At 34.1% G+C, this 21274-nt stretch overlaps 1 protein-coding gene across 1 annotated transcript; it reads left to right on the top strand.

Moving 5' to 3' along the window:
• The first annotated feature begins 8090 nt into the window (after positions 1-8090).
• Positions 8091-20812, top strand: ABCI15 (trigalactosyldiacylglycerol2). Its single transcript, XM_086425151.1, has 6 exons — positions 8091-8288; positions 8433-9172; positions 10444-10773; positions 18935-19050; positions 20025-20115; positions 20390-20812. The coding sequence occupies exons 2-6, from the start codon at positions 8657-8659 to the stop codon at positions 20480-20482; spliced, it is 1146 nt and encodes a 381-aa protein (XP_086281277.1). The 5' UTR covers positions 8091-8288; positions 8433-8656; the 3' UTR covers positions 20483-20812.
• The last annotated feature ends 462 nt before the right edge of the window (positions 20813-21274 follow it).

The raw sequence follows: 21274 nt of genomic DNA, 5'->3' as shown, positions 1-21274 counted from the left end.
ACCTCATTATGAAAGGAATCCCATTATTATCTAAGCCTCGAGCACTTACATTTTTATAGAAGTAGATCTAAAAAAATTGAAAAATGAATAAGTGAAAGGGGAAGATTAGGAGAGGGGGATGAAGAGGGGAAAGAGGAAAATCATTTCCTACACCCACCTTGAAGCTTGGACTTATCTTTCTTTTTCTTCTTTTCTTCTTCGTGAGTCCTTGATGAAAATGTTTATGTTAAATCATTTATTAAGAGAAGAGAGAGAGAGGGAAAACGAATGAATAATTGATTGATGTATTGAGTTGAGCTTAGATTTATGGAAGGTTTGAGAAGTATTGAAATGAGAGATTAGGAGGAGATAACTTGAGAGGGGTAGTTCAAGCACTGGGAGGTTTGTGAGAGAAGTGGACTTTTATAAATTTTGTAGGGACTTTTTAGGGGTAAAATGGGGTGAAAATAAAAAAATGATAGTAAATGACTTGAGATTTATGAATGAGGTGTAGGGAATTCGTGGTTAGGAGAGGGTAAAGTTAGTAAAAAGGGGTTGAAATGGATTACTTGACCCGTATGAGTTGGATCTCTAAACCCATATGGGTTAAGTGTTACGTGAGGTTAAGGGGTATGGATGTTGGTTGGAAGAATGATGATGTAAGAGGAGTAGGTATTTTGATTTTTGGAGGGTGAAGGATATGATGATATATGACAAAAATGTATAAAGGTGTATGGGTTAAGTGAGTTAATTAAGAAGGGGTGTGGGGATTGATTGTGAGGATGGTTTGGAGAAAATGATGAGGGTAGGTTATTACATGGGTATGGGTTGAGGATAATGATGAGGTTGGTTAGATTGATTTAGGGAGGTGAGTTGTGGTGGTGACAAGTGTCCATCTTGATGATCATTGGTTCTTTTGTGATGATTGATTGAGATCATGGATGTGATTTTAATTTTGAGCTTGAGTAGAGGTGTAAAATGGGCTTTTATGTATGTTGGGCTTAGGTTTATGATGGAATTGACTTAGGCTAGGGTTAGGTTTAGGTTGGAATTAGTTTAAAGTTGATTGGATGGGGTAACCTTGGGATTGGAATGAGTTAGGGTTAAAGCGCTCTTGGTGGGCTTGCTATGGCTTAAGGCTTGATAGTGAGTTGGAGTGAGGGGTTTAGAATTTTGAGAAAGTTTTTGAGAAAATGGTTTTTGAATAACCTTATAGGTTATTTGGAACCTTGGAGCCTTTATTTGAATTGAAAAATAAACATTTTGGCTTTTTGGGTCCTTAGGCCCTTTTTAATTAAAACATAATTTTTGGATTGTTTTTTCATAAGGATTGTTCAAATTGGGGTATCTACAACTGCCCCTCTTTGCATGAATTGCGTGCGAAGTATTACAAATAATAAACATAATCACCATTTGCACAGGCCCGATAATTTTGCTCAAGCACATTTTGAAAATACCGAATAGATTGATGAATATTGCGAAACGTGGCTACCCAAGCACGGGGTCTGACAGGGTTAACCTTTTGAATTTCTCGACCTCGTGACACGGGACTCATTTGAGGTCTCGAATTTGATGAAAGTGGTGAATTTTGAAATTGGAGCTTTTAAACATATTTTAACAATTTGATATTGAATTTACAAAAAATGCATTTTTATTTTGCTTATTTTATTTTTATTATATATATATTTTTATGTTTTTTTTAGATAAAGTCTTTATTTTGTTCATTTTTTAAAGTTTGAAAACATTCTGATTTGGATAAGTTTTTAATTGACTTCCCTCTTTATACATCTTTGATTATTTGATCATTTGGCTTCAATAATGGCCATCAGTCATCTCTTTAATGTTCATACTAATCTGGTTGTTTTGATTAACATATTCGTTCTGGTGGCTAGTTGGTTTGGTTTGAAGGCTTGCGGAAATTATCTGATGATGAGGTGCGTTGGTTGGGTACCTTTCAACTTTCGGTGTCTCTCATTCTTTCTTTCCAAAAGAGTTGCTTTGTTGTGTTGATTAGTTTGACGCCTGTCTCTCATTATATCCCCTCTTCGTGTGTTGAAAAAATTTGGTGAAGAACAAAGCATAATGAGCCATGAAGATTTTATCGAGTTGGTCGGGTTAATTTTTCTTTCACCTCCCTTGTGGCAATTACAGGATCGGTTTGGAGAAACTTAGAAGAATGTCAAGATTCTAGACCAACCAGTATTTCAAAGTCATTCCTTTCCGAACTATCAGTTTTAGATCCAAAAGTAGATTATCGAAAGAGTTGGTATCACTCCTCCAATCCAAGTGAGGTCATCTTGTACCTGTTTCTTTGATCATTGTGATCAACTAGAAGAGATGAGAGTGTCTCATAAGAGGATCGAGACACTTTGGCAATGATACGAGAATGAACTAAATACTTAAGTAGCCCGACTCAAGTCTTTGAGGTGTGAATTCTTTGTGTTGAGGGTTGAGATTGACGACTTGAGAAAGAGAGAGAGAGAGACTTGTCTAAAACCCCCATTTTGATGCCTTTGCATCTTACTTTATGAGTCGTGATGCTTCAGATGCTGAGATGATGATGATTGGACAAACTGCTTGAATTCATGCTTTAGAGGAGAGAATTGACTCTTGCTTTATTTCTCGTCGAGATGTATGAATGATGTTATATCTCCATTTTTTTTGTATTTTTCTTTTATTAGCAAAATGTAACACGAAGTTTAAGACTTTTAATGGAAAGAAAAATAAGTTTTTTATTTACTTGGTTTCAAATATTTCTGTTACTTTGAAAACATAAAATTTTGCTGAATAAGTCTTAGATTTTTCATCATCGACCAAGATAATAGTTTTGAAAACGTTTGAATCTTTGTGACTTGTCTTTGTTGAATGAATACAATAGATTTAGAGTTTGAAAACTTTTTGGGATTTCAACGACTTCAATGCTATTGCCGACTACTAAGGATATAGATGTCGACTATTTTTTGATTCCTTTAGAGTCATCCTTAGTGCCCCAATGTTGGGAGAATATTGATTGCTTGGGACTTGGGATTTTTTAGAGATTTTTGCCATTTACAATTTATACTCTTGCATACCAGGAGTTTATTATTATTTTTTTTCTTACTTATTTTTTATTATTTCCCATATTGCCCTTGGTGCCAGTTATGGGTTTCACAAAACCCGATTTCTACATTTTTGCTCATCGACGCCTTTTTCAGATTTTCATCATGCCAGTGGTTTTGATTTTGTCATAGGCCCCTTTCGTTTATATTCTAAATTTTGATTCTGCTACCATTGGGATACTTATATAGGTCTTGTATATTTCAATATGTTAATGTAGGAACGCCTATTTACATCTAGTCCATATATATGTTTCTCTCTCCCATCATGGTAATCATTACACTTAGACCTTTCAAACCTCGCATCTTGAGGAAATCTACCTTGATAATGAATGACGATATCAAGAATGGAATGTGACATGATTTTTTTTAAAACGGATAGCATTTTTCAGAAATTCTAAATTATTTTCACCACACAAATACAAACAACGTGATAACATAAATGGTAAATTTGTATGAACATATGAAAGTTGGAATTCTCTATTCATAGTAGAAGAGCAACTCATGCTACATATGAACATATAAAAGTTGAAATTTCTCAATCGATCCATGCTACATATGAATCAAAAGAACAACTCATTCACATGAAAATTTCTCAGTCAATTTTATTTGTATAAAATTGAAAATTAAACATGAAAATAACCAATTCACATTGTGTAAAAACAAATGAACCTAAATGTGTTCTAAATCAAAAGAACAAATAAATATGAATTTGTTCAAAATTAAAAATTAAATAGGAAAATAACTAATTCATTAACATAAACTTCTCAATATTTGGGAAAAATTAAAGATACACATACTTTAGAATTTCTCATTCGATATTAGTGTTCTGAAATCACTAAGAAAACTAAAGACTCAAGTTGATAATGACAATTTTAGGGTAGAACACGGTGATCTCGAGTTCAAAACGAACTTCAATAGGGGTTAAGTGGCATTCGGTTTATAGGGAAGAAGATGAGAGTGATATCAAAGAGAAAATTCTCAAGTGGTTTTCAATTTAGATTAAGCTTTCGGATAATATCGAAGAGAAAATCTTGAAAATTCTCTTTGGTTCCTTAACATTTTTGTACTGTCTACACGGGTATTATTTGGAATCAGGGAATTAAAGTTGTTCCTATAGTTTGCACCATTTGTGGGATGGAAAAAATTGTGTTGCGATGAGCCAATTGGAATGATTTTTATTTTGGGGTTGTCTTTATCATTTCATTAAGTAAGGTCATCTGACCAATGGTTTTAAAGCTCATCCGATACATCTCGATATCATCTACCAATGAAACAGATATACAATTCAAATGTATCAAACAAGATTTATAATCACGGTTCATTTTTCTCATTGTTGAACAAGACAACTCAAACATATCGGAAAACTCATTTGAGATGACTCGATCTCATTCATGAATGAGACAAGAAGCCAAAACGAGTTTTAAAACCATGGATCCAGTGTGTTTGTTAGATCTAAACCACAATTGGCCCAGATCAAGGAGTTGTCTAAGTGTTCTACTTTTTTTTTTCTTATGCAATCATCATAGGACAAAAAGTAGTGAAAGTCGTACTGAGGGGGGAGTGGTGGTGCCAAGAAAGATTTGAGAGGTGGTCAAAGTGAGGAAGGGGTAGTCAATTACTAGTCGTAAAAGTCTAGAGTTGTGCGTTTAATATGAAAAAGTGAAGTAGAGATATGTAGTCTATGGACTCATAAAATCAAGTAATGCATGGTAGCTTAAATCGATAACTAATGCCTACTACCATTGCTAAGGAGTGGGAAATCAAAATAGTTGCTCAAAATCATCGTGTTAAGGTAACTTTGCAACTCCACCTCTAATTTTTAGAGTAAGCAAAATCACAAAAGAGAAAGATGAGATCGTTTTGGTCACTAAAATTATAAACTTTGGACACAAATTCGTCCACCATTTAGAAATCATATATAAAGTCTACCTTACAAACTGACTTTCGAGGAGTTTTTTGCTCAAATCGATAATCAATGCAAAATTTCTGGATTGTACAACTTGGCCTTCGAGGAAGAAGAATACTTAGAGATTGATCCCTAATTGTGAAACATAATTTGGAAATGAAATTCGTGTAGGTTCGGAATTCAATCAACACATTTTTCAATGTTAAATCACCAAATCAGGATGGGGTATCCACTTATTTGCAACTTTTTAATCAAGGTGTAAGAGGAAGAATACAAGACATAGGTTATCTCTTCCCTTTTTGTGTAACACACATAATGAAGAAGATGATAAAAAAAGTAGTTGATTCATGCCCATGGTTTTAAAACTCGGTTTTGCGTCTCATCTCGTCCATGCCTGATACCGAGTCGTCTCATATGAGTTTTCCGATTTGTTTGAGATGTCTCGTCCAAAATTTTCAAAAATGAACGTGAGGTATTAAATCTTGTTCTAAAAATTGACTTGTGCGTCCGTCTCGTTCATGCCTGATACCGAGACGACTCGGACAATACATCTCGGTCTCGGACGAGTTTTGAAACCATGTTCATACCATCGACTTCCCATGACCAAAAAGAGCTAATGTTGAATGTTAGACCAAAATTTAGAATGGGAGGCTGTTCAACATGCAATACAAGCAAGTTATGAAAGGCGCCATCAAAATTTTTATTTCTTTAGTTTAAATAAATATTAACAGGCAATAGAATTTCAATAATAGTAATGTGTGCTAGATTAAATTTTCTAGTGTCGTCGATATCTAACTTTCAAAATTACAAAAATAACAAATAAAGTACTAAACAAGGTGCATATTTCTTCTTAAGAAATAAAAAAAATTATGATTATTTATGTTTGTAAAATAACTTACTTGCTTCGAATTAAACCCCTCATTCATTTTGATGAATTGATATTAGAACAAAAATAATTTTCTCAAATAAACATTCTTTCAATGAACTCTTTTATATGTAACTCACAGAATCAGAATAAGAAAAAAATGATTGAATGATGAATTTGGGTATCTACATATTGCTTCTAAAACTCTCTGTTTCTTAAATTTCATTTTAAATTAAGCTAAGAAGCACATTTCTAGAAGGAAAAAAAAAAACTACAAAAAGAGCATTCTCGAAAAAATGATCAGAATTGAAACTTTGATTTTAAGAAAAATAACTACAAAAAAATTAGATATTTCAATATTAGAGAAACTTACAAGCTTCGACGCTTTCAATTGATCAATATGCACAAATAAGATTTCAAAAACCATATTCTTGAGTTTAAAAATATCTTCTTCTCTTTTGCTCTTCTCAAATACAAGACAAAATTTGTAAAAGTTACTGAAGGTTGTTGAATTAGACTTGCGACCCCTATTTATAAATTTTTGTAAGTGTAGGGTTACAATGTTGTTGAATTACTTGAAATTGTCACAACCCAACTGATTACTTGAGTTGTGTTTAAACTTGATCTTTTTCATATTTGCTTGATTTCGTGTATTGTAACTTTAATTTCCTTAACTATTCAATCATATTCCCTTCCGATGTCGGCTAAATTCGTGTCTTTCTAAATAAATTATCATTAACCAATTCTCACGTATAACAAGATGAAAATATCTATACAATATGCTTTTATGTTTCAAACTTTTTCGAACAAGAAAATGATAATCCGAGCCACTACGTGTGAAGGGAGGGGGGACTGCATGTCCCCGAGGATTATTCAAGTGTTCTAAGAAGTCCGGACACCTCGGTTAAAAAAAAAGAAAACAATTACAATCCTTTGCTCAATTATTGTATTGTTTTAGTGAACAAAAAATATTATTCTTCATCTTAAAGTGTATTGAAACATGAGGTATAATTAGGTGGACAACTTGGTTTGGTATGTGACAAAATTAGAACCGAACCAACATATGTCAGTTCTACTAAATACGAACCAGAATCGAACCAAAATGCCCATAGAACCAGACCAAATCAATCTAAGGTCGATTTGATTCAATGGGTTGCCAAATCCTATAATTTTGCTTGGAAACAACATATTTTTAATGAAAAAAAAAATAATAATAATGAATATGGAATTACATATAATATTTCATTAATTGATCTATAAAAATGTCATTCATTAATCTATGTGCTAAAAGTAGTAAATCATTATGAGTTTGGTTTGGTTCTAAACGAATCTTGAATCGAGAATTGAACCAAATTGAATAGTTTTCCATATTCTTAATTCGGAATCGAATCGGAACTTGTTCCAAACTGAACTAAACCAAACCAAAGCCATTGGTTTGGTTTGGTTTGGTTCTCGATTTAAACCGTACCAAGTTGCACCCTTAGGTAGAATGATGGCCTTGTTATGATAGCAAATGGATGAACATCAAAAGTAAATTAAATAAAAATAGGAAGAAAATAGACTTGCACAAATAGTTGCCGAATAAATTTTTGGTTCATCATAGATATTAGTTATGGATACAACTTGATTTGGTTTGATTTGATTTAGAGTCAAATTGGACTGCATCGAGCCGACTTTAGGTCGATTCCCCTAAATAAAAATCAAAACCGAATCAAAATGCCAATAGGTAGGTTTGGATTGATTCTATGATATGCCAATGTCCTCTTAACTTGCTTGGAAGTGGTATATTATAATTGAAAAATAAATAAATAATAAAAATAAAATTTTTTTAATAATAAATTATTAAAATATCATTATATTAATTATAAAAAATGAACTCATTAATTTATGTGCAACATGTTCCTAACCGAAGTAAACCAGTCTAAGTGTCACAGCTGTATTCTTTCGAAGCGAGGTTGTGTGGCGTAAAGGGTGCTAATCCACAAATAAATTTGTAAAAAGAAAATCTAGACACATAATACGTAATTACCAAATAAGAGAACAAAGGCAACACGATGTAAAGTCCGAAGTTAATTTTGTTGATATAATATTGAGTTACGTGGAAGTCCTGCGTGTCATAAATCATCGGTTGTTTGTAATACATCTATTTACTTTTATAATGTGTTATACCGTCTAATCAATATTATATCAACAAAGTTATTTTCGATTATAAACCGAACGAAGTGGCACACCTAATCATAATAACACAGTAAAATCTTCCCTCCGAAGGCCAATTATTTCCTTAAATTAGTTTTGAAAATATCGTTCGGAAGAGACCCATATTTTCGTGTCTGTTGTCGGGAGAGCCCGACTACTATCACAATGTGTGTGAGAGTCACGAAAAGTCAATCTTTTAAATTCTCCAACTTTTGATTCAGATTCGCTAAAACCCTAAATCAAGGTATGCATTTCTCACCTAAGAGACCCTAATTCGTAGTTCATCTCTCTGCAACAGCTTCCTCTAAATTTATTCCAAATTTTGTCACTTTTTAGGGTTTTACTTCTTCTCTTAATAAATTCTGATCTCTCTTCTTTTTTTCCTAAGGTTTTCGGAAATGGATTATTCAACTTTTCAGAGACAATCCTCCATCGATTTCTAGGGTTTCTATTCGTAATTTTATCATTCTGTTTGATAAGAGGTTCATCAATTCGAATCCACCTTACTCACCCCCCACTAAAAAAAAAATTCTCATTTTTAAGGGAATCTCAATCTGTGTTGGGTTTCTTGACAATTGTTTCAAGTTTCTGTGAATTGGGTTTGAGTGGAAAATGGTTGGGAGTTCATGGGTTCACATTTCTACTTGCCCCATTGTGTCACCTTTGCCATTTATTAGCCCTCCAAATGATTCACATGGATTCTTGCCATATCTTCCAATCAGACGATCGAAGAAACTTGTCTCTGTACAAGCAAATTCTGCGAGCACCGGACAGGGTTCACCTCCTCCTTCAGAAGCAAAGAACCCGATTGCAGTTATTTTGGATGTACCTCGTAATATCTGGAAACAAACTCTTCGGCCTCTAAGCGATTTTGGGTTTGGAAGGAAAAGCATATGGGAGGGTGGTGTTGGGCTGTTTGTTGTTTCGGGGGCGGTCCTTTTCGCTCTTAGTTTGGTTTGGTTAAGAGGATTCCAATTGCGGTCTCGATTGAGGAAGTATCAGGCTGTGTTCGAGTTTTCTCAGGCTTGTGGTATTTCCACAGGGACACCAGTGAGGATCAGAGGGGTGACTGTTGGCAATGTGATTCGTATCAATCCATCCTTGAAAAGTATTGAAGCAGTCATTGAGGTGTGTTGCATGTTGTAATATATTTGTCTATGTAAAGCTCTGCTTCATGTTGTAGCCTTAGTTTTATTGTATCGTTATTTATGCCTCACTATGCAATATTGTGTATGCTTACTTGACCAAGTCCATCCCACTAATCAGCTAAAGAGTTCCAATAATTTCCACTACCAAACATCTGTAACTATCTTATTATGTTGGTTTTTGACCAGTCCATAGTGCTATGTGACCAGTCAATAGTGCTATGTGACCAGTCAATAGTTCTATGATAATTGATAAAATCTAATTAGATTGCTCCCATAGGTGTTAGTTGTCAATTTTCGGCCACTTTCCATGCAAGTGATGGGCCATCAATTTTACATCTTTACTATTATAATGAGAGAATGTAGTAGAAGTGATTCGACACTAAAATTTGAATTCCCAAAATATTTAACATTTAAATTTAATATAATCAGGGTCATTTTTGTAAAAAATCAAGAAAATTGCAGTTGTACGTCCTTGAAATCACATTGGTTACTTTTCAAAATTACAAAAATATATTTTTATATTTTTTACCTTTCAAAAAAAAATTACAAAAATATCCTATTTACTATGTAATCTTCAAAATCACCCTTTAATGAATATTTTACATTACAAATAAGCTCTTCTAATACATGCGTGTTTGCATTGTATGTGCCACGTTCTAGTACTATATAAATGCACAAGTGCACCATTATTTCTCATTCTTTGGAGAAATTATAAAACTGGGACCCTTATCATGTCAATGACCCAAGCTACACGAGCCTCATAGGAACTAATACCATCGTTTGACATATGTTGGTATTGGATTTCAGAGGATAATGAATTTGGTAGTTGTACTTACATCACGGCCATCTCCCATGTTAAATAGATTACCAAGGGTTGTGTATTTTCTCAAAGGGCATATAAGCTTTTGTCCCACACTTCCTGACAAAAAGAATATGATTGGAAATATGTGAGTATTTAAATATGTAAGAAACATGCTAAAAGAAGTTATCATATATTGAAGTATACAGTATGATGGGTGCTATTTAACCATGCTATATTGAGAAAAAGGATATCTTAATCATGTTAGGCATCAAAACTTGGATATTTGCAAATGAGGAATAATAGTCCTTTCCCTTCCCGTTATATCCAACAATAGAACATAAATAAGACATACTATGATTTTATTAACAATATACTTAATTTAAGTTCATTTAAGTTTGCGAATAAAGTTTGATGCAGACATCTACCTTTTCTATTACTTTAATTTGCAGGTTGAAGATGATAAAATAATCATACCTAAAAATTCGTTGATTGAGTTGAATCAGTCTGGCCTTCTAATGGAGACTATGATTGATATTACCCCTCGAGATCCACTTCCAATACCTTCGGTTGGACCTCTTGATCAAGAATGTGTTAAAGAAGGTCTAATTGTATGTGACAGGCAAAAGATAAGGGGACATCAAGGCGTAAGTTTGGATGCGTTGGTGGGGATATTCACCCGTCTTGGGCGCGAAATGGAAGAAATTGGTGTTTCCAAAAGTTATATGTTGGCTGAACGAGTTGCATCAGTTATCCAAGAGGCAAGGCCGCTACTTGCAAAGGTATGCATGGTTTTCATATTTTTTGCATATTTATAGATATCATACATAAAAAATGTTTGCCTTTGTTTTTTCTTTTTTTATTTGTAATCTTTCCTCTATCTTTATCACAAGATGTAAATGTGGTTTCTAAAAGACAATAGAATAATTGGTGAAAAATATAGAATGATAGAACCAATATCATCTTCAGAAACCAAGGCTATTTATGTTGGGAAGAGTTCAACGAGATATTAATGTGAGGGTAGCATTGTAGGGCACAACACCATATTTTTTATTGGAAGGCTAAGATACTTTATATAGATACCAACAACGATAATGGTAAGTGAAATGAGGATACAATTCCTTGCTTCTTGAAATCCAGGACAAATAGAAATATCCCATCTAAAATCTTGATTCCTTACTCTATTTTTAAGCTATCAATGTTTCGTGTTAATATCATGGCGATAATGCAATGAAACTTCTAATGGTGCACAGTTTTCTACAATGATACTTATTATATAGGCATTTATTTTATCAGAAAAAACCAAAAAATTGTTAGGAATTACCAAAATAACTAATTTTATTTTCTTGTTATTTATTTTGATTGGTAGAAACTGAGTATTCATCGGGGAGCATTCGTTGGGCTCTGGGAAAAAGCCTGAAATCCATTGGAGAAAATCATTTAGTATGAACAGGAATAGGAATAGGGATTGATATTGTAATAACAACCATGACAGTAGAAGGGTTGAGGTTTGAGGTCCATTTCTAATTTCAAGGTGGGTTTTGGAGAGGGGTTGTACGTCAGCTGAATTTCATGAAGGACTGAGAGCTGAGAGACTGTTGGTGGGAAGTTAAACCTTTTTGATGATTGTGTGCATGTTTATTAAGGTATATGCCTCGAGGCATGCCCTAGGATCAGGTACACCTAAAATACCTCAGGGCTCTTAAGTAAAATGTAAATACACTAGAAGCACACGTCTCTTGGTTTTAGGCGTCCAAATGACCTATGCCTTAGACGAGGTGTGATTAAGGCATATGCGTTTCGTGTAAGGCATACACCTCAAAAGCTCACTATTTCTTAACTTTTTCAATCTGTGTCAACCCTCCCTCTGTTTTCTAATTTTTTACCACTACCATATATTAACTCTCGATAATAGAAGACATGGTTTTGGACAAAGTGGAATTGAGGAACGCGATTCATTTAGCCAACTCCAAATACTTGGGATAAGATATTTAGGATAATGACGATGACCATATATATATATGGTAGCATTCAACAAACAACGTTAGGGAGATAACGTTGGGCTTAAAAGTTTTGGATTGGGCTGATTTTTTGTGAGGATGATCTCTGTGGTGAGAAGATCACCACAAAAAATCAGCCCAATCTGAAATTTCTAACCCCATCAAAAGTGATTTACAAATTAACGGTAAAAAATCGACGGTCCACAATTCTAAACCACTTTTGATGGGGTTAGAAGTTTTAGATTGGACTGATTTTTTGTGAGGATGATCTCCTCACCATAGAAACCATCCTTATGAAAAATCAGCCCATTATGAAACTTCTAACCCATATAGGACAAACGTGTTGGCTCCCCAACATTTTCTGCTGAACGGGATCATATATTTATATATATGTATGTATGCATATAACTTTGAAACTCCAATGGCATGGATATTACATGATGCCCATAGGTATAAGGATTTTTTTTTTCAAGTGGCATTGATAGTACTCTAAAACCTTAATATTACCCTAGGTCTTGGCTCATATGGGATTGAAACTTGAATTTGATATGTTTTATTTAAAACTTAAAAAAAAATGACAAGAAGAACAACAATAACATGCGACAAAGCTTTATCTCAAAGATTTGGAGTTGGCTAAATGAATCGTATTCTTCCATTCCACTTTATCTAAAGCCAAGTCTTTTGTTATTGAAACTAAGTTTTAAAATATATATATATATCAAGAGAAGGATAGTACAAAGGGGGCCGAGAGAACCTCCATGAAAGAAGGCAAAAACAGGAAAGACAAAAATAAGAGCTTGCTAGTTACATAAGCTATCCCATCTAAAAACAAAGTCCTCAAACGAAAAACCGGAGAAGTCCTTGTTTAACTTCGCCCAAAAAAACAGCAACCCTAAAATCTCCATGTACACCGTATGTGAATTGTTCTTCTTGCTTTGGAACACCCTGTTGTTTCTTTCTTTTCAAAGACCCCACGCTATGACCTAAGGAAGGATAGCCCAAATGTGTTTTTTTCTATGATAGAAGACGTTGAAAGCCCAGCCTTCTAACATCGAAAAGAAGTTTTTTGGGAAAACCAAACACATATGAAACAAAGACATGAAAGATGACCAAATACCTCGGAAAAAAGAGCAATGAAGAAAGGTGTGATCCACAAACTCTCTATTGCTCTTACAAAGAGGACAAAAATTAGGAGTGATCCACCCATGAGAAATTAACTTATCCAAAGAAAGAATCCTCCCTTAGGAGGAAAGCCAAATAAAGAAGGAAATTTTAGAAGGGACAAGAGAAGACTAAATGAGAGATACCGGAAAATATTTCTCCTCCCTTGGAAGAATGACTTTGTAAAGAAGCAAACAGTGATCTCCTATCCTTCATCTTGACCCATTCCCTCCCGACCAGATCATTGTCCTTGATTTCGACTCCATTCAAGAGATTTAGAAGAGATATTACCTCGGTTAATTCTTAATCATTGAAATTTCTCCTAAAACCCAGATCCCAAGAAAAAGTGATATCGTTACGAATCAAACAATGCTTAATCATGTAATTCCTTTTACTCTTTCCGTTCATATCTGATTTCTCTCTCTCCGTTCTTTTGGATTTTCTTTTCTCTTTTGGGACCTTCACTTGAATATTTCTTCTAATTGTAATCGACCTGTGTTAAGAATGCCTAAACCACTTTAGTTGACTTTTCTCTTAGTTTATCTCCTATTGGAGCTGTTCTTACATTTTCCCAAATGTGTTTGTTGAATTTTATCTTTCTAATTTTTTTACTCATCCATCTCAACGTCATCATCTTTGCTATAGTCAATTTTTTAACATGATACTTATTGACTGCCCAATGTTCACCTCCATTTTAATTGTCCAACTATGATCCTATGAGCGACATTTTCCTATCTCTTCATCCTTATGTATAGTAGACTCGAGATAACAAAAGTTGTCACTCCAGGGTACTTCCAGGAATCTTTTTTTATTGGGTATTCCTTCTCTTGGGTGTCAGTATTAAATTTACATGCTACATACTTAGCTTTGGTTCTACTTTTTTATATGTATCTTGGACTCAACATCTCTCCCCATAATTTCAATTTTGTGGTGATTCCCTTTAGTCTCATTAATTAATACAAACAATGACAAATAACATACACAAAGGTACATGATCTTGAATATGAATGGGTATTTCATCTATAGAACTAGAGCAAATTAATATAGGTTCAAAGCCAATCCTTGGTGTAGACCAATTGTAAGACGGGGAACTCATTGTGTCCTCTCCATTTACCTGCACACTAGTTTCAATCCTTGCACACATGTCCTTATGTCATTTTATTCATTTGACACTCCCTTCTTTCCCATTACACACCAAATTAGCTATCTAGATACTTTGTTGTATACATTTTCTAAGTCAATAAATATATATGAGATTCTTTCCCCTTTTTTATGTATTTTGTTATCATTTTTCTAAATAGAAAGATTCCCTTGATAATTGATCTAACCGGCATAAAACTAAATTTATTCTTTGATATATTCGTTTTTTAATCTTAACTTTTGTTCAATCACATTTTCCTATAATTTCATAATGTGCCTTATAAGTTCAATATATCAATAGTTGTTACAACTTTGAATGGATCTCTTATTCTCATATGTAGGTATTACAATGCTTTTCCATATCCATCTGACATCTTTTTAGTATTTAAAATATTATTGAACAACTTAGTTAGCGATGACAATCCAGAACTTCCCATGTATTTCCATACTTATATCGGAATATTGTTTGGTCTTATTCACTATTTGCTTCGTCTTTGCCAGAGTTGTTTTCATTTTTGAAACCCTAATTCTATGGAATTACAAGTCATGAAAAAAAACTACATCATGCAAAGAAAAGGAAAACTAGATATTTAAATAAAGTTTAGTGCATTAAAGGCTAAGATGAAAGTGTGTTACTATGGGATGAGGAGATTAAGGAAATGTGGAGGGCTTATTTGTGATTTTTTCCCGTAGACTTTCCATGGAACTCCTTCTATACTCTCTTAATTTCTTTAGCTACTTTATCCCACATCACTGTGGAATTTGTCTCTAAGTTCTACATTTTTTTTCCTTTCTCAGTTTTTTATTTTATTTTTGCAAAAGCCAATTTTTTTTCTCCTTTTAGGTTCTATTACATTATTCTATTCTCCTTTTGGAAATATGTCATAGTTATCTTGTTTTTTCTATTTGTATTGAATATTAATTTTTTATATATTTTATATTATTTATCTATTTAAAACTCCAATTGTGTGAGGCTTATGCCTAATGAATTGTGGCATAAGAGCCAAGTGCCTCAATTCATGCCTTAGAGCCCGAAAACACTAGTTGTATGGGATTGTTGTTGGGGAGTTAGTGGATAAGGATTTGTCATGCGAGTTTAGGTGCAAACAGTGTAGTCAAGGCGAGTGCTTTGGTGTGCCTTAGGCAGTTCTTAAGGCGGGGTGGACCAAAGGTGCCTTAATACATGTGGGGCGAGGCAATTTAAGTAACGCGTACCAAGGCGCATGCCTTGACTACACTAGTCATGGCACTAGGCACACTAGGCGCGCGCTTCACTAAAAGTGAATTAATTTGTTTAAATAAGACATTAATTTCAGATTTGATTGTATAATTTTACATACAAAAGGAAGATTTATTTGGAAAGTAAAATTTTTTACCATTAAAAATATTAAATTTTACATTTGGTGATTTTGACTCGGCCCTAGGCCATTAGAGCTTAGTTAATTTAGGCCCATTAAGGGTATAAAGTTAGTCTAAGGTAGAGCCCGCCTTTTCAAGGCCTTGTTAGGGTTCAACCAAGCTTGACCTGAACCCGTCCATTGACAGCCCTAGTTTTTGTTGTGCTGTTTTAGCAATAACACAGGTTGTTGACCTAGTTTTGCTTCTATTTCTACTTTTACTTCTTTTTCTTCCCTTCTTTTTATTCTCCTTATTCTCTCCACTTTTTCTTTTACTATTGATTGATCTTCTTCTTGAAATGTTGAATACTTTAACTTGTTTGTAAAAACTCACATTTATATATTGTAACATATCTAGAACCCACCTTTGACTATTTAATTTTTTAATTTTATTGGGCCTTACATTACTTAGGTGTGCATCTTGCCCTGCACCTCAGGCACTAGGTGGCCTTTGTGCCTTTCGCCCTTAACTACACTGGGTGTAAATCTTATGTTTTTATTCCGACGTACAATCTCCCACCTGAGAAGAAAATTCTCAAAGAAAAACCTCTAAATTCTTTGAACAATTTGTTCCAAATGAAAATCAGGTTTACTATGCTGGTGAAGACTTCATATATGAGAGCTCTTTACCATCACCGATGCATAGTTTCCTTTCTTTCAAAATGATCCAACAAACTGCACACGGGAGCTGGCTGCATAGGATGCTCTTGCTGGATCTAAAGGCTGCTGATTACCAACTTTTGAAGAAAGCCAAGGCAGATTTTGGAAAAAGCCAATCAATTCTCGAACAGACATTAATGTGACCAAATTGATCTTGAAAATGTACAATAAATAAGGATATGACAGAGATTCACATGTGCTTAGCCTTGTTTCTTCTTCCTCAACCATTAGGATTGTTGCTTGAAAAAAAATATTATGCTGTTTTAATAATTTATATTTTTTTCTGATCTATAAAATCAAATTTTTAGGGGGAAAAAGAGGAAAATAAAATAGGAAACTTTAGTGATGGAGGAAATCACTAGAGGAAAAGAAAAAGTACAGGAGAGTTTTGACTCGAACTAACCTTTGACATCCTTCTTTGTTGAAAATCCTCATTTCTTTTTTCCTTCTACAAGGTCCATCAGACTCTGTAGGGAAGGATCTACCAGAACAATCTTTCTTTCTTTGAAAAAGCTCTAGCATACCAACCATCAAAGATTATATAAACACTATAAGAATTGTACATCGCATACTAATTCCTTAAAGAAGTCCTTGCAAGCAATCAGTGGGAAAGATTTGTGGATAACTAGATGATCTACCAACTTTTAATTTGACTTAAACATGATGCACCTTTTGAGATTAGTTCCCTATCCATCAAGTGATCAGTAGTGAGGATTTTATAAAAACTAGTTGTCCACACAAAAAAGACTATTTTTGAAAGATTCAAAGCCTTTGAAACAATCTTAGCATGATATTCCCCAGATAGATATGATGAAGAGCTTCCATTGGGAGTCTACTACTTTTGCATTCTACTACCCCCATCCAATAGCATGATGCTCTCATTATTGTTCCCATCAAGGAGTGTGGCAATAACATCAAGTTAGTTTTGATGCCAAGGTCCCAATATTTGCCCAATTTATCTATATCCACTTTTATTGGTTCATAGAACTGCCTTTATTAGTAGATAACGAGTACAAAGTGGGGAAGTCTAGCCTCTAAGGAGCATCTCCATGCCATAAGTTCTTCCAAAATCTGATACTTTTACCCGACCATGCTTTGAACCTAATACCGATAATTTAATATGCAAGCAAAGGATATCTAATTAATTTTCAAATTCTTATACATGTTATACTGATTTCGATTTCAGGTCGTTGGTACCATTTTAGACTATTTGCATTTATTAGCATGGAGAGTCCTTTACATTTGAATCATAATTGTCCAATGAGAGAGTGCATCATTTCTTATCAGCTATGAGTGTATGTGCGAGACATTAATATCTAAGTTCTCTTTCTAGTCATGGTATGATTCATGATGTTTTGATATGCTTAGTTCTTGTTGAATGCATGGATCGTGCATTGACTTTAATGCAGAACGCAAATCAAGTCAACAGTCAAGGGTTCCGACGAAATTTTTTGTAATTATTTAGGTTTTTTTTAATTGGATCTAGATTTATCATTTGGGATTATTTTAGATTAGTTATTTTTCTAGTTTTGAGTTGTTTTAGGGTTTTAATTTGATGTTTTATTGGCCCATGGTCTTAATATAATATTTATGGGCAATTTAGTAACTTTAGTTTGTCTTTTATTTAAGTTTAGGGTGATTTAGGCATACCCCCTATGTTTTTCTAAATATTAGAGATACTTCCCTATGTTTTGAAACTGATGTCATGCATCCCTTGACCTTAGTCTTCTAAATAGACCAAAAACCCATATTTTTCTTCTCCAAAATCAATCATCTGAAGCTCTTCAACCTCCAAGATAACTTTAATATATTCAACTTTATTTTCATCCATCATTTTCTATCTTGCCTCCTTTTGTAAAACATCCTATACTTTTCTATCCAAAATTTCATCATTTATATTTCCTCAAAAATTGTATCTTGCTTGAGATTTGAATGTTGAAGACTTAAAATAGATACAATCTTAAGAAAGATTGTGAGGGTTAAAATTTTTATCCAAAGAAGTTGAAGATAACTGATTTGGAGAAGAAAAATCTGAGTTTTTGGTTAGAGATTAAAGGTAAGGGCATTTGAGTATTTTCCCCTTAGTCTATTTAAAAGACTGAGGTCAAGGGATGTATGACATCAGGTTTCAAAACATAGGGGGGTATCTCTAATATTCAGCAAAATTTAAGGGGTATATCTAAATCACCCTTAAGTTTATTAGGGTTGAAAAAATAGGAGAGAGAAAGTTACAAAATTATGTTATTTATCTGGTATTTTAGTTTGATTACGAGTCTTGGATTTATTTTCTTTATATATAGATTGTATTAGGATTATTTTTTAATGAAGAATGATGAATAGACATAGAGTTTGAGCTTTAATCTTTCCAACAATGAGTGTGGGGTGAGGCCATTTTGGAGTGAGTCCAAGATTACATTCTTGTTTTCTTTGAATCTTGTTTTTTTCCCCTTGTTCTTGATTTTCTTGAATTCTTGATTCTTGAAATCCTTTTCTTGAATTATTTAATTTTGATTCTTGAATCCCCTATTTTCCCTTTCTTCCCTAACCATCCTGCATCAGACTTCTTTGACATGGTGATGTTTCAGATTGAAGCCATGGCTGAAGATATACAACCTTTGCTTGCTGAGGTTCGTGATAGTGGTGTGCTGAAGGAGGTTGAGAATTTGACGAAAAGCTTAACAGAAGTAACTGAAGATTTGAGGTATACTTTCAGGGTTTTTTGAAGGCATATTTTGATTTTTCAACTGTACTGAAAAGCAGCATATTTTTGACATGGTGATGTCATTCCACATGCTTATGTTTGCGTAATAACCCTCATAATGTATAATTATTGTAATTTGGTAATGTTCTCTTTCCACTGGAGCTGTATACTTGTCCATTAGCATGTATGGAGGTTAACTTTATTTTGGCACAAGATACTGTAGATACCATGTAGGAGATACAGTTAGTTATATTTTATTAAAATAGGTTTGATATAGACTCAAACTACAATTCTATCTCCTTTTTAATGAAATAGCACTAATAAGATGTAAAAATAATCTTGAGTTAGTCTGTACTTCCTGTTCTTACTCCCTATTCATGCTCCCACTTGTGGGACCCGGGGCCACATAGATATTGTTTCCATATCTTGGAGACCATCCTCACAAAATTTCAATGTATTTTCACATGCTTAAACCTTATGAATGACGACTTGAAATCTGGACTATATTTCAACATGTACGGAGAGGGTGTAAAGTAAATAAGGCAAAATAATGGAATTTGTTTGGTTCGCTAATTTTCACGAACCCAAAGTGAATTGTATAGCGAACTGGTTTGGATCAAGCCAGTTCGCAGTTCGGTACCTCATTAACCAATAGGGTAACCCTGGTTGGATTCATCCGAAATATTATCCGAATGGGTCCCACAAGCTGAAGTACAAATAGGGAGTATGGACTAACTCAAGAATTTTCATATAGAGATTCTGTAAACATCGATGTTTTCATGAAATCTAGCAAAACTATAATAATATATAATTAAGATGACAAGTGAGATTTGTGTTGGATGGTACATCCATCCTTGATTTTGATAAACGCCCAGTAGTATACAGTTCTCTGTAATTAATTACTTAATATCCATTACTGGGCATTGAAGTCCTCTTTCCTTTCTTTTGCTTGATTCAAATTCCTTATCGTGCAGGAGGGTAAATTCATCCATTATGACTCCTGAAAACACTGAACGGATACGGAAGTCTATTTATTCCTTCCTATTCACTCTGAAGAACATTGAGGTGAGTTCCTGGTAGATAACATCTTCCTACTACTCACTGGGCTATGCTTGGAACATATTTTCATTGATTAATGCTGGAGTGACCTCAGTGGGGGACACCTTGACGTGGTGGCGTGCACGTCACCATAGATGCTTTTTACTCGTATCTTGGGGAAAAAGCATCTACGGTGACATGTGCACCACCACGTCAAGGTGTCCCCAACTGAGGTCACTCCAGCACGACTCATTGTCATTTTATCTAAGTTTCCCTTTTAACATCCTTCCAACGTTTGCAGAATATAAGCTCTGACATCTCAGGCCTAACGGGAGATGAGGCTACCAGGCAGAATTTGAAGTTGCTCATCAAGTCCCTTAGCAGGCTATTATGATGAGAACCAATATATAAATATAGAACATACACTAGCACAGAAACGGTATCACACCGACAAGAGAGAGAGAGACGGCTTGTGCTGTTTGGAAGAAATATTTAGGTGTCAGAAAATCTTCGTGTGTTCTTAGAAGAAATGATGATGCATTCTTTTCTGGGTTTTGCTGTTTCGGGGAAAGGTAAGACATGTTCTTAGAAGAAATGATTCAAGTCTCGTTGTGTTTCTTAGAGGGAGCAATAAAGTTTTGTTATTTTATGTTTCTGTTCTTTCTCCAGAGCTAAACCATGGAGGATTTATACAAGGGCCATGTTATAATCTTTTTTCTCTACATTTTAAGCCTTTTGATTGCATTTGCGCATTCTATATATGAGAGCAGCATCATCTTTCTTTTGTGCACCCTTTTGATTGAAGTTGAACCTTTTTTTATTATTATATTTTATTGGAAACTAGACAGAAGAGACCAGGTTGTATATACAAATCCTTAGGGTCTATTTGATTGCCTGGAAAATCCATGGATATTTGAATTGGGAAAATGGGCACCACAGAAAATGATGTTCCACCTGGGGAGGTGAAAAAAAGGGAGAGCGGGAGAGGTTGATTTTGGGGCTGAATTGCATTTTCTCGTAGGGTTAGAAAGGAAAATGAAATCCAGCCTTGGGTGGAATGCTAGAAAATGTGATTTTTCATGGAAAATGAATTTCTCACCCATTTTTCATACTCAATCAAACACAACCTGGATTTTTCACTAATTATGTTTTAAGGGAAATTTCCTAAATAAGTGCAGAAGTTTTT

Source organism: Akebia trifoliata, chromosome 15, assembly GCF_017979445.1.
Source record: "Akebia trifoliata isolate Shusen 1 chromosome 15, ASM1797944v1, whole genome shotgun sequence".
Classification (NCBI taxonomy): Eukaryota; Viridiplantae; Streptophyta; class Magnoliopsida; order Ranunculales; family Lardizabalaceae; genus Akebia; species Akebia trifoliata.
This window is presented reverse-complemented; position numbering and strand designations above follow the sequence as displayed.